This window comes from Thamnophis sirtalis, unplaced genomic scaffold (assembly GCF_051295495.1).
Source record: "Thamnophis sirtalis isolate CommonGarterSnake01/CBP01778 unplaced genomic scaffold, rThaSir2_p1.2 scaffold_4, whole genome shotgun sequence".
In the NCBI taxonomy this organism is placed as follows: domain Eukaryota; kingdom Metazoa; phylum Chordata; class Lepidosauria; order Squamata; family Natricidae; genus Thamnophis; species Thamnophis sirtalis.
The window spans coordinates 499251-512258 of NW_028261384.1; the positions used below are offsets into that span (position 1 = coordinate 499251).

General features: G+C 58.4%; 1 protein-coding gene across 5 annotated transcripts; it reads right to left on the bottom strand.

Annotated features, from left to right (window-relative positions):
* Positions 1–660: 660 nt before the first annotated feature.
* On the bottom strand, positions 661–12853 carry LOC106544792 (autophagy-related protein 9A). Of its 5 annotated transcripts, none has more exons than XM_087712271.1 (15): positions 12726–12853; positions 11549–11779; positions 11403–11448; positions 10274–10336; positions 9434–9616; positions 7680–7821; positions 4861–5609; positions 3836–3989; positions 3556–3735; positions 2872–3111; positions 2596–2789; positions 2209–2302; positions 2057–2111; positions 1620–1771; positions 661–1126 (listed from the first exon to the last, which is right to left on the bottom strand). In XM_087712271.1, exons 2-14 carry the CDS (start codon positions 11649–11651, stop codon positions 1665–1667), a joined length of 2310 nt encoding a protein of 769 aa, XP_087568397.1. In that variant the 5' UTR covers positions 11652–11779; positions 12726–12853; the 3' UTR covers positions 661–1126; positions 1620–1664. The 5 variants fall into 5 exon arrangements, with proteins under 5 accessions (XP_087568397.1, XP_087568395.1, XP_087568394.1 ...); XM_087712269.1 differs by having other exon boundaries at positions 12676–12734; XM_087712268.1 differs by lacking the exon at positions 12726–12853 and adding an exon at positions 12525–12666.
* Positions 12854–13008: the final 155 nt, after the last annotated feature.

Here is a 13008-nt window from a genome sequence, read left to right on the forward strand (position 1 = left end):
CGGTCGCCGTGTCCCAGAGTCACGCGATTGTCTGACCAGCAAAGTCAAGAGGCAAGGCAGATTCGCTTAACGACCGTGTGACTAGTTTAACAAACGCAATGATTCACTTAACAACTATGGCCAGGAAAATTGTCAATATTCCCTTCACAAATGTTTCACTTAGCAACAGAAATTTTTGGCCTTGGTTGTAGTCATAACACGAGCACTAGCTCTCCCTGTTATCGGGGCCCATTTCTGGCTTTTTGACGAGTTAATCCACCGGGGAACCAACCAGGAGGGCGATGGTGGGTGGGGGCTCGAGCCCACCCAGAGGCACTTCCGGGAGAAATGTACAGTAGGAAGGGAGCATCCTGTCGACTTCAAGGGAACGGATCCTTCCTTTCCCCTCTGCAAGATGGGGAGGGGGATACTGACCCTTCCCCACTCCACTCGGCAATCCCGGCATCCACGATGTGCCAGCCAGGTCTTCCCTCTGCATTGGCACCACTGAGCCCATCGGCGCCACTTCCTTACCAGCTGGGGTGGCAGCCCATTCTTCTCGCTCAGCGGTCTGCCTGCCAAACTGGCATCGGAAGACCCCCCTCCCCAAAGGACAAGGCAAGGGGGGGAGATATCTGCCCCTGCCGCTTCCTCCCACTCCCACAGACAGCAAGGGGGCCCTTTGTCGTTCCTGTAAACATTTATTGCCCACATACCCCTGCCAAACTCCCCTGCGATGCGACCGTCACAGCATGCGTGGTGGGGAGGAGGGTTTAGGGTGGGCCAGCCCGGGAGGACGGGAAGGGCGGGGGGGGGGAAGCACAGGGTGAGAGCAGAGCCCCTCCCACCCCTTTCTCTCTTGACCCGAGAGAGACCCCCCCCCTAAGAAAAATAGCACCGTGTGGGGCCCAAACCAGCTTATTAGCCCCCTAAGAAGCGTACACTCCCACCCCTGAAGAGGGGCCAGGAAGCCTCGCCAACGAGGCTGCTTGTCACACGCAAGTCCGCAGCGAAGGAGGGGCGGCCGCCATCCTCTCCTGCCCTGCCGGAGTGGGGAGACAGCCGGAGACGCCACTTCCAAGCACGTTCTGCTTGCAGGAGGGCCCTCTGGGCAAGCTGTCCATGGCAGTGCCAACCCTCCAGAAACCTGCAAGACGAAAGGAAGGACTTGATCAGTGGGGGGCAGAGAGATCTTGGGAGCGCCCTCCTTGTCCCCCCCTCCCCACGTGAGCAGCCCCCAACCATTCCAGTTCCGTGGACTGGCAGTGGCGGCCACGGGGGATGTGTTTACACACGAGAGCCTCATCCCATGCATGCACAAATGGAGGCTCGTGTGCTCACCCAACCCATGCGCGGACTGGTTCCCAAGACACAGACGGGTTCCCAACCAGCCGCAGATTAAATTCCCAACCAACCGCAGACCGGTTTCCAATTGGCCATAGATTGGTTCCCAAGGAGCCCCGAAACGGTATCGGTCCGTGGACCAGGAATTGGGGACCCCTGCTCCATGCTTATCATCTGCTCCCCAATCCCTCCACAAGGGGGAGACCCATTCTGGGACCTGGGCAGCCAGCGGGCAGCAGGAGATGGGAGAGATGTCGCGTTCCCCACCTCAAAGCAGGGAGGGAGGAGACACCTACGTAGAGGAAGGAAGGAGGGAAGGACGGAGCGAGTGGCGTTTCCTGCTAGCTCTTCTCCGGCTGCTGCGGCTGCTGCGTCTCGTCTGACTCCTCTTCCCAAACTTCCAGTGAGCGGTCCTGGCTGCGCGAATCGAAGAGACGGCGAGGGGATGCTGCACCGAGAAAGAGGGCATGAGACTTGCAACCCTCTCCCGCTGCCCAGGTGGGGGAGTCCCCGCCCCGTGACACAGGACGTGCCTTCCGGACACAGCTGGGGGAAAGGGCACCTCCTGTCCCTATACTGAATGTGGAGGGGTTCGAATCTTGGGAGAGGAGAGCAGAGCCACCGGGGAAGGCACGCAGCGTGATAGCCTGGCTATTCCCTGCCCACCCACCCTCCAGTTTTTGGGGGAGCAGAGGGGCCACGAGTGGTACAGTCCTGCCCTCCGGGCTCTCACCTGTTTGTGCCGAAGGCTGCGGCGTGAGGCGGGCGGCTGTTTGTTGCTGGTGAAGCTGGGAGGGGCAAGCAGAGAGGAGAGAGGGTGGTTAAAGATGGTGTGGGGGGGGGGTTGTCTCTCAGCCAGCCCCCTCCCCGGTCCCTGCCACTCACCTCGTGCATGTAGAGGGCGTGTAGACTCATCTCGGCCAACGCCAACTCAGAGAGCAGAACCGAGCGGCTGAGGGGAGCTGGGCGTGGGGCAGCGCTGTTGGGGAAGGGGGCAAAACAGAGTCAAAGTTCTCCCCGTCCCCAAATCACAGATGGGGAAGGGCTGAGCTCTCTCTTCCCTGCCCCCTCCCCTACCCCCGAATTCCCCAACCAGCTACGCAATCGCGATGGACTTCATCTGCCAGAATTCCCTAGTCAGCTATGGAAGCATTGCGGACTCCAGCGCCCAGAATCCCTTAGCACGGCTGCCTGGGGAATTCTGGGAGTTGGAGTCCAGAAGTGGTATTGGGGAAACCCACCCAGCTGCCCCTCCCTCCCCCAAGGGGCTACCTGTTCTCCAAGAGGGGGCTCTGGCTGTGTGAGAGCGAAGCCTCCCCGGGACGGCTCCTGTGCCGGGGTGGCAGGGAAGAAGAGAGGGAGGCCAGGATGCTCGCCGTCACGCTGGCCGTGCTGCCAGGCTGAGCAACCAGCCGACGCTCAGTGAGGACCGGGTGGGTCAGGACGCTGGCCAGGAGGGCATCCGACTGCAAGGGAGAGAAGTTCAGTCAGAGGCACCCAGAGGTGTCAGCTCCCACCCCAGGCTGGTCACGGCCGCCCCGGACTCACCACGGGGCCTGGACCCTCGTCCGAGAGCAGGGAGGTCGCCAAGGGTCCCTCGGCCAGGAGGCGCTGGGCGTGGGAGGCGTCTTGCTGCACCTTCTCCTTCAGGTGCCCGATGAAGAGGGAGCTTTCGGGAGGCGGCTGCCAGTGCGGGTTGGCGATGGCAAAGTGGACCAGCGAGAGCTCCGTCTTGCCGTTCTCGGCCTGCTGGTAGACGGACGCCTCGGTCCGGCCCTGTGAGAGCCACTGGGGGGAGAAGGAAAAAAGAGAAGAGAGAGAAGGGAGAAGAGAAAGAAGAGAGAAGAGAAAGAAGAGAGAAAAGAAAAGGGAGAAGTGAAAGAAAAAAGAGAGACAACAAAGAGAGAAGAGAGAGTAAATAGAAAAAAGAAAGAGAAGAAAAAGAAAGAGAAGAGAAAGAAAAAAGAAGAGGAAGAGGAATAGAAGAGAGGGAGGGAGGAAGGAAAGAAGGAGAAGTAAAGGGAGCTGGAAGGGGCCTTGGAGGTCTCCTAGTCCAGCCCCCTACTCAAGCAGGAGACCCTTACACAATCGCAATATAACAGAGTTGGAGGGGACCTGGGAGGTCATCTAATCCAACCTCCTGCTTAATCAGGAGACTCTTAGAGAACCACAGAGATGACAGGGACCTTCGGGTGCCACTTGGAGGCCCCCCCCCTCCCTTCCTCCACTCACCTGGGGGTTGCCGTGGTTCCGGATGTCCAGCTGGGCAAAAGAGCAGATGTCCCCCACGCCCACCACCTCCACCGAGAAATTCCGGAAAAAGTCCACGATTTCCAGGGCTTTAGCCCGCAGGGCGAAGATGAGGAGGAAGGGGGTCACGATGGGGCTGAGCAGCTCCTCCAGGATGAAGACCTGAGGATCACAGAAGGAGACAAGACCTGAGGATCAGTGAGGGAGGGGGAGGGAATCCGAAATAAGTAGGCGGGGGAGGTCCAAAGCGCTGCCCACTCACCGCCTTGTACTGGAAGAGCTGGGAAAGCTCCTCGCGGGTCTCCGACTTGTGGGCGTTGCCTTGCCAGTGGTCGGGGATGTAGTGGATGTGGGCCAAGACACACTGGAGCAGCTGCTCCGGGCACCACACCAGGTGCTCGTCCGGGATGAAGGCCCTGCCAAGGGGAGAGGAACCATCAGCCCCACACGGCTCCCAAATCACCCCACCCATCCCCATCCCCGGGAGCAGCATCGACCGTTGGCCTCCCATTCAGACTCTTGAGGGGCTGCTGGCGCATTTTTCCAGCTTCTGGGAAGGGAGGGGCGTCTTCCTCACCCCCCCCCCGGGGCCCTGCCCGTCTCCCCTCTGCCCGGGTCCAGAGGGGAGACAGGGAAGGTCAAAGCCTGGCCTTAGTTCAAGAGGCGTCCTAGGGAAGCCCCCGGTTGGAGGTTCTACTAGGCTGAGTGAGGGGCACAGCGGCTGCCCAGAAGGGGCTGGGGGGGGGGGAAGGGAAGAAAGTGAGGAGAGAGGGATGGAGGGAGGAATGGAGAAAGGAAAGGGTGGGAGAAAGGAAGAATGAAAGGAAGGAGGGGAAGAAAGAAGGGGAGGAAGGAAAGATAGGAAGGGAGGGAGGAAGAGAGGGGAGGAAGCAAAAGAGGAAGGAAAAAAGATAGGAAGAAAGGGAAGGAAAGGGGAGGAAGGGATGGAGGCCAGGAAGGAAGGAGGGAGGAAGGAAAGGAAGAAAGGAGATAGGGATGGATGGAAAGGAGAGGGAGGAACAGGAGAAAGAAAGAGGAAGAAAGAAAGGAGGGAAGGAGGGAAGGAAGAAGGGAAGAGACAAAGAAAGAAAGAAGGAGGGAGAAAGGGAGGAAGGAAGGAAGGAAGGAAGGAAAAGAGGGAGGGCCCAGACCCCTGACTTCTCTGAAGACCCCAATCTCAGCCACTTCAGAAGCCAGCAGAGACCTCCCCCAACTCCCCTTTCAGTCAAAGCCCCCAAGGAAACCCCCTCCCCAAAGGGGCCCCTTCTCTTCCTCCCCTCCCCTCACCTGGCCAGCGTGACCACCAGTCCCAGCAGCGTGATGGCGGTCAGGATGTGCTGGACGGTCAGCACGTCCTCGTCGTAGACGGTCAGGGCGATCAAGACGGCCAGCAGGGAACCCGCGAAGAAGCCGACGTTCCGGGCCACCACGGCCAGCAGCGGGTTGGCGAAGGAGTTCATGTACTTGGAGGCCGGCTTGTAGCCGCGGCTCAGCCTGGCCTGCAGCTCGTGGTCCAGCTCGTTGAAGTGCCGGAGGTAGAGCCGGCCGTAGAGCGACCAACGCCGGGCGCCCAGGCTCCCGGGCTCCCGCTTCAGCGCCTCGGTGTAGCTGAAGAAGGCGTAGAGGCCCTGCCAGACCAGGATGAAGGGACACAGCAACAGGTTGGCCACGCCCAGGACCAGCATGCTGCGCTCCAGCCGGCGGGCCAGCTCCAGCCGGGCCCCGGCGCGCTTGTACTGTGGCTGGAGGTTCCACTTGCCCTGGAAGAGGGAGCCCGGCCCCCAGAAGAGCAGCAGCTCCAGGTTGTACTTGAGCCCCTGAGTCAGGAAGACTCCCCGGCCCAGCAGGGGCAGCTGGAAGCGGACGGGGAGCAGGGACTTGTTGACCATGGCCACCAGGTAGTTCTTGAAGCGCAGGATCCGGTGGTGGATGTCCAGCTCGGTCAGCTCCCGCCGGTGGACGCAGAGCTGCTGTTCCCGCTGCAGCGAGATCAGCCGGGCCTGCACCTCCTGCCAGCTGCAGTTGCACAGCTGCTCCTGCAGAGGGAGCGATTTGCAACTAAGACGGCGGGAATATATATATATATATATTAAATTTCCCTTCCCAAAAGGGGGGGGGGGGGAACAGATCTAGGAAACTGGATCTTCCACAAAGTGAGTAAACTAGCAGAGCAGTGAAATGCCGCGGATGTAGTAGGCTTCAGTAAGGCATTCGACAGAGTAGACCACAATCCAATTGTACTAGAAGCCAGCACGGGTGCCGGGTTTCCGAAAGATGCCCTACTTCATTCATGAGCCTCCAGCCAAGTTTCAAAAGAAATCCAGTCATTTATTAGGCAATACCCGATTGCAGTCAGATCTGACCTCATTTTAATTATGGATGAACTTTGCCCGTTTCTTCCCTCCCCTCAGTTTGTGTCACAAATCACATTCTCTAACGAGGTGCCTGCCTCACAAGCCTGCTGTAGTCATCTGAGATCCGACTCTAGCCGAAGCGATGCGTGGAATGCGGTCCCCGGCCCCCTCCTCATCATGGCAACTTCATGAGTTGACAACGGGTACATGGCAAACCAATCTTATTTCATTCTTTGACAATGTGACTAAATCAGTAGACCGTGTTTCCCTGAAAAGATCGATCCAAAAAATAAGGCCTAGCCTGTTTTTTACACTTGCACCGAAGTCCTACCCCAAAAATAAGCCCTAGTGAAGGCGGCAGGCATGGCCAGCATAGGAGGCAGCGAGTGCGAGAGCCGACAGAGTCTGGCAGCAGCTGCAGCACAGGTGCGTTGAGTACCTGTGCAAACGGCAGGCGGAAGCAGAGACAGGGGGAGGCGGGTGATCTGGAGGTGCAGGGAGGCCGAGCGGTGGTGGGCTGGAGCGGTGGCCGCCCAGGGGAGGCTCGTCCGCGCGCAGCAACACCCGCAGCAGAGGCGGGGAGTGGGAGGCAGCCGATCCGGATGCTCAGCGCTCAAGTCGCAGGAAGGCTGACCCTCTCACCTTGCCTGCAGAGCATATCAGGATCACCAACCCGTCAGGATCGCCCGCCTTCCGCTCCCCAGCGCCCGCTCTGCGCAGCCCCAGAGCGTGCCGACCAAGGGACTGGTGGGCTGCACCTGTCGCCAGAGACTGTTGTGTCCCTGCCAGTTCTTGTGGGTGTGCCGAGGGGGGGCAGGCGGGGGCATCATCCTGAAATTGTGTTTCCCCGAAAAGAAGCTCAAGTCCTTATTTTGGGGGCCAAAAGAAAGCAAGAGCCGGTCTTACTTTCTTAGCGAAGTTTAAGTACCGTGTTTCTCTGAAAATAAGGCTGGGTCTTATAGTTCCCTTAAGGCAGTTGGCAACGTTAAGACTTGTGGACTTCAACTCCCAGAGTTCCTCAGCCAGCAAAGCTGGTCTGGTCTTAACGTTGCCAAGGTTGGAGACCACCGCCCTAAGGCATTCAGCAGAGCAGGCCACGAACCCACTTCTGGGAAAACTATGAAATTGTTAGACGGGCAGCGTCACCACTAGGTGGCGTCGTAACCGGCTGACAAACCACGCACAATGGGTAGCCCTTAATGGCCTGACATCCGCATGTAGGGAAGTAAGCAGTGGGGTACCACAAGCTTCCCTCTTGGGCCCCGGACTCCTCAATAGCTTTACAAGTGACTTCGATGAAGCAGTAAAAGAGGAACTTCTCATCACCCATCTTACAAAAAAGACATCCAGACTTTGGGAAAAGAGCAGAGAAGAGCAACTGGGAGGATTAAAGGTCCAAAGGAGACCAAAACATCTGAAAAACGGTTGCAGGATTTGGGTTTGGCTGCTCTGGGGAAAAGAAGGACGAGGGGGGGGGACGTGAGAGCAGCCTTCCGATATCTCAGGGGCTGCCCCAAAGAACAGGGGGGTCCGCTTATTCTCCAAAGCAACAGAAGGCGGGGCAAGAAACAACGGATGGAAACTAACCGAGGAGCCAAGCAGCCAGGAATGACAGTGAGGACGGTGAGGACGATTAACCAGCGGAACTGCGTGCCACTGGAAGTTGTGGGTGGCGGTTTTTAAGAAAGGACTGGACAGCCACTGGTGTGAAATGATATAATCCCCCCCCCCCCCATACACACACACACTTACCGAGGGGATCTTGAGGGCCTTGGTGTAAAAGGAGCGGATCTCCCAGTAGCCCAACAGGCTGCAAAGGACTTTCACCAAACGGTAGAGCCAGAAAGTGGCAGCCATGACCAGCAGGAAAATGATGCCACTATTGGCCTGGATCCTGGGGGGCAAAGGGGGGGGGAGAGAAGGGAGGGGGAGGAAGCCACAGGTTCAGCCACTGATTGTGCAAGGCCTCTGCGGCTGTACAGAGACACAACAACGTCTTCTAGGAACCGTCCCAGATACACAGAAGAGCTGGGAGGTTGCCCAGGATCAACAGGTGGGGGGTGTCGCCTTCTCTCTCTGGCAGCTGGGCTGCATATTCGGGGGGGGGGGGGAGGCTCACTCTGCACAGGTCGAACAGCAACAGCTGCTCCGGTTTCTAAACTCGCCGTTGAGCAAACACCGGGCGTCCTTGACGTCTGACCACCGTGGAGCCTGGAATTCCCGCGGTTCCTGCTCAAGTTCCTTTTGCCACCTTACTTTTCTGCGTTAAGTGGCAGTTTCAACGAGGAACCCGGTCATTAAGTGGATCGGGCGGTCGGAAAGAGGGGGTCTGCTGCGGCCGTCCGAAATACGAACTGCTTGCCGAGCGGCCAAACGTAAATTGGATGACTTGCGGCAGTTGTAAGCGTGAAACGGGGTCCCAAGTCCCCGTTTTCTGTCCCCTTTGAAACTTCGTGCCGTCGCGAAAGGAATGGTTGCTAAACTGAGGACTATTTTCTGAATAAGCCTTTCTAAACTCAGCCGAGGGCAGGTCCCGTCCCAACTGAAGGGGCTCCCCCACCCGCCAGGCTCACCAGCCCCTCCCCCACGACATTTCCAGCACCCCACAGGTAGCACCAAGAAGCTATTTCTATGGACAGTCCTCGACTTATGACCACAAATGAGCCCCACCGTTCCACTGTTAAGCGAGACATTTCCTTTCGAGTGAGCTGCATCCCCTTTTCCCTTCCTTGCCCCCGCCATTGAGTGAATCTCTGCAGCCGCTAAGTGAGTCACCAGGCCGTTAAGTCAATCTGGCCTCCCCGCTGACTACTTGGCTTGTCGGAAAGGGAGCATCACAACCGTCGTAAGTGTGAACCGACTGCCAAGCGTCTGAAGTTTGAACCCCTGACCACATGATGGTCGTTGAGTGCAAACAACAGCCCTAAGGGGTTTTTTGTGCCGTTACAACTTCAGACAGTCACTAAATGAACTGCCTGCCTTGGGGCTCAGCCACAGCCGAAAAGGAGAGACTCCACAGGCCGAGGCAGCCTATCTTGACTGATAAGGCAGACTGATAAGCTCGTACGGGTACATGTGCCCCAGTGTGCCCTTGTAATGTCGGTCGCTAAGCGAACCGTTGTAAGTCGAGGATGCCATGTACCTGCATTCTGCAACACCGACCCCAAAAAGCAGATTTGGGGTGGATCAGCCCACAGTTCTCGCCCTCCAGCTCCTCCCTGGCGAGATCAGCAATAGGAGAGACTCCTCGTGCCCAGGTAGTCTATCTTCGCCGATATGCCAGAAAGGGCCGGCTTGTGCCACGCTGACAGGGGTGGTGAAGATGGTGGGGCAGAGGAGGGGGGCAAATGGTCTCTTGCCCCTTCGCTCAGCACCCCCGAAAACAAGGCCCCACCCCCCACCCCACGGAGACACAAGCAGTGCCCAGCTTGGCTTCCCGAGGCCACCACTCACCGCCGTGACCGATGACCATTCCGACCAGCCGTGCTTTGCTGGCAACTACTCACCTCTCGGCACACTGGGCAGCTGGCAGGATGGCATCCGGCAGCGTCACCTTAGTGCGGTCGGGCGAGAAGCCCCTTCCTCCTCCGCCGTGGTGGGTGTGATTGACCGGCTGGTTGGCGAAGAGGATGTCGTATTCCACGCAGCAGAGCAGGAAGGTGGAGAAGGTGGCCACAAACAGGAACTGCCTGGGAGAGGGGGGGGGGGGCGGCTGTTGGGTCAGGGCGGCTGCAGCGGAGGGGGGAAGCGGAGGGAGGGGGTGGGTGGGAACTCCCCCTCCCCCTCGTGGGTGCTTTGAAGGAGAGCCCCTTGTCTGGAATGGCAGAGGGTCTCCTGCTGGGTTGGTCTAGACCAGTGTTTCTCAACCTTGGCAACTTGAAGATGTCTGGACTTCAACTCCCAGAATTCCCCAGCCAGCATTCGCTGGCTGGGGGATTCTGGGAGTTGAAGTCCAGACATCTTCAAGTTGCCAAGGTTGAGAAACACTGGTCTAGAAGACCTCGGAGGTCCCTTGAAGCTGAATTCCGTTCTGCTCTCTTTCGATTCTACTCTGAATTCTGTTCTGAATTCTTCTCTTGAATTCTATTCCGTCGTAAATTCTCTTCTGCTCGGAATTCTTTCCTGAATCTTCATCCGAATTCTGTCCTGCTCTGAATTCCACATCTCTGATCCCCCCCTTAGAGGCAGGGAGCCTGGCTGGGGAAGGCCAGGGATGGCCCAGGGAGCCCCTTTCGCCAAAGGAGGGCCCGCCGTGCAGGAAGGGAGCACCAACCCCCCCACCCTTTATGGCTGTCCCCCCACCCGGAGGGAGTGGGGAGTGGGGGGGACCCGGTCGGAGCCCTTACACCAGCTCAAAGACGTCGGAGAGCATCATGCAGCCAAAGCCGTTCCTCTGGTGGAAGTGGTAGATGTGGAGACGCCGTCAAGGGAAAAAAAAGCCACAGGATGCATCCTGCCCTACGACCCACGTGGGGCCGGGGGGGTGGGGTGTTGACCTGCACGGTGACTGACATTTTGGGGAAACTTAAGACAGATTCCATGCCTGGGGGGGGGGGGGGGTTCGTCCAGCCTCCCTGGAAGGGTACTCCTCGACTTACGACCGTAATCCACTCCCAAATTTGCACTGCTAAGCGAGGCAGTGGCCGAATGCATTGCGGCTCCTGTTCCGACCTTCCTCGCCCTGGTTGGTGAGTTTCCCGTGCGAGTTGTACCCCCGTTTTGTGCCCATGTAGTTAAGTGAGTTTGTGAAGTGAGAACTGCCTCCTTTAACGACCTTGTCTGCCCCAGTTGTTAAGTGCGTTGTGCCACCTTTCCCTTTCTTGCCCTCTGTGTTAAATGAATCGCTGCGGTCGTTAAGTTAGCAACACCGTCATTAAAGCAAATCTGGTTTCCCCAGCGACTTTGTCAAAGGAGGTCGGGTGATTTTTGTAACACACTGCAACCGTCGTAACTACGAGTCGCTTGCCCAAGGGTCTGAACTTTCATGCCGTGACCATCGGAGTGCTGTGACGGTTGTTAAGCGTGAAATACGGTCCTCGGTCTCTTTTTTCACTGCTGTCGTAACTTTGGTTACTAAACAGAGCGTCCTTGACTTACAACAGTTCATTTAGTGCCCATTCCGAGTTCCAACGGCCCTGAAACCACTGACCTACGACCGTTTTTCACCCTTACGACCGCCGCAGCCTCCCCTGGTGATCCAAATCCGGCCATTAGCAGTAACCGACCCACAGTTAGCACAGTCGCAGGGAGCTGGGCTCCCCCCATCCCTCCTTCCACGGCCAGGCCGAGCGGGAAAACCGGATTCTCTCAACCACCGCCCACTGAACAATAGCAGGGGTTCACTTAATGACGGCGACAAGCGAAACAGGAGTCCAATAAGAAATCTCTCACGGTCGTTAAGCCGAGGACCAACTGTGACACTGAGCCAGAGGGGTGTTTTTTTCGGGGGGTGGGGGTGGGATTTTTCTCAAGGATATTTTGGTGAAGAAGTTATCCAGGTTCTTGATGTGATGCCAGGAATCTGTGGAGGGGGGAGGAAAGAAATTTGGGGTTCAAGGAGTCTCCCCACGTGCCCCCCCCAACTCCTCCACACTGCCCCCTCCCCAAAATCTACGGGATACCTTTCAGCCCCTCCGTCACGTGGACCAGCAGCTCTTCATCGTCCTCATCCTCGTAAGCCGGCAAGGGATGGTATTCCCCCGAGGGCTCCTGGCTGCCCTCCATGGGGACAGCTGCCCAAAGAGGGAGACACACAAACCACACACCCGAACGCACAAACACAGCCCCTCCCCTGAAGGGCTCCGGGCTAGCGGGGCAGCCGCCCTTCCACGCGCTCCAATCGCACGGCCACTCTGCAACAGAGAAGCACACAGTTACAACGGACGCAACCGACAGCGGACACAATCCCCAAACAAAAAACGTGATTGAACAACTGGGATCCCCTCGGACAAGCCCCCCACCCACCCTCCCTGCCAAAGTCCAGCCAACCGGGCACCTGGGGAGGGGGGGGGAAGTCAGTGCGCCCCACCCAGTTAGAACGTACAAGGACAGAGTTGGAAGGGGTCCTGGAGGTCATCTAGTCCAGCCCCCTGCTCAAGCAGGAGACCCTTACAGAATCAAAGAGGTGGAAGGGGCCTCGGAGGTCATCTAGTCCAGCCCCCTGCTCAAGCAAGAGACCCTTACAGAATCAAAGAGGTGGAAGGGACCTCGGAGGTCATCTAGTCCAGCCCCCTGGTCAAGCAAGAGACCCTTACAGAATCAAAGAGGTAGAAGGGACCTCGGAGGTCATCTAGTCCAGCCCCCTGCTCAAGCAAGAGACCCTTACAGAATAACAGAGTTGGAAGGGACCTCGGAGGTCATCTAGTCCAGCCCCCTGCTCAAGCAGGAGACCCTATCCCTTTTCTGAGCAAAGGCTGCCTAATCTCCTTTCTCCACTTTTTTTAACCTTCATGACTTGCTAGCAACTCAAGATGCCCAACAACCCTCCCTCCCCCCTCCTCCTCCCTCCCAACAACCCTGCGAGGTGGGCTGGCAAGCAAGACAGAGAGAGCCCGGCCCAGCCTTCCTCCTCCCCCGGCAGGGCTCGAACTCACACACCCCCAGCCTCCCCCAGATCCACCCTTCAGCGGCGTCGCAAGTCCGAAGCAGCGGTCGTAGGTGCGGAGCAGCGATGTAACCCGCCAAACGCCCCTCAGGACGCCTCCTCCGTTAGCTGCCAGCCCCTTCCCGCAAACGGGACGCCCCCTACCCCGTCCGCGGAGCCTCCCCGGGACGCAGGAGGGAAAAGTGGCCGCTCACCGAGCGAGGAGCGACCTGAGTCACGACGGGCCGGAGCCGCGTCCGACCCCGCGGGTTCCGAGACCACGCCTCCCCGGGGCGGAGACACCGGGGCCACGCCTAGAGGGATTAGTGCGCCTGCGCTCACCATTTTCTGGCACGGAGTAGCGTGGCCGCGCCTCACGGGCTCTTAGTGCGCCTGCGCGAATAGTTTACGGAGAGGCGGAGCCGGAGTGGAGGAGGTTCATCAATTCTTATTGCGCCTGCGGGGGTCGCCTCCCGAGGGCGGACCGTAGGTAGATCA

What these genes read in the sequence shown, in the direction of transcription:
- LOC106544792 (XM_087712271.1), bottom strand. Translation starts at nt 11,651, where the DNA reads ATGGAGGGCAGCCAGGAGCCCTCGGGGGAATACCATCCCTTGCCGGCT. An exon ending in GATAACTTCTTCACCAAAAT is followed by an intron (nt 10,337 to 11,402) that starts ATCCTTGAGAAA and finishes GCGTCTCCACAT; the next exon opens with CTACCACTTCCACCAGAGGA. An exon ending in CTGGTGGTCACGCTGGCCAG is followed by an intron (nt 3,990 to 4,860) that starts GTGAGGGGAGGG and finishes TCCCCTTGGCAG; the next exon opens with GGCCTTCATCCCGGACGAGC.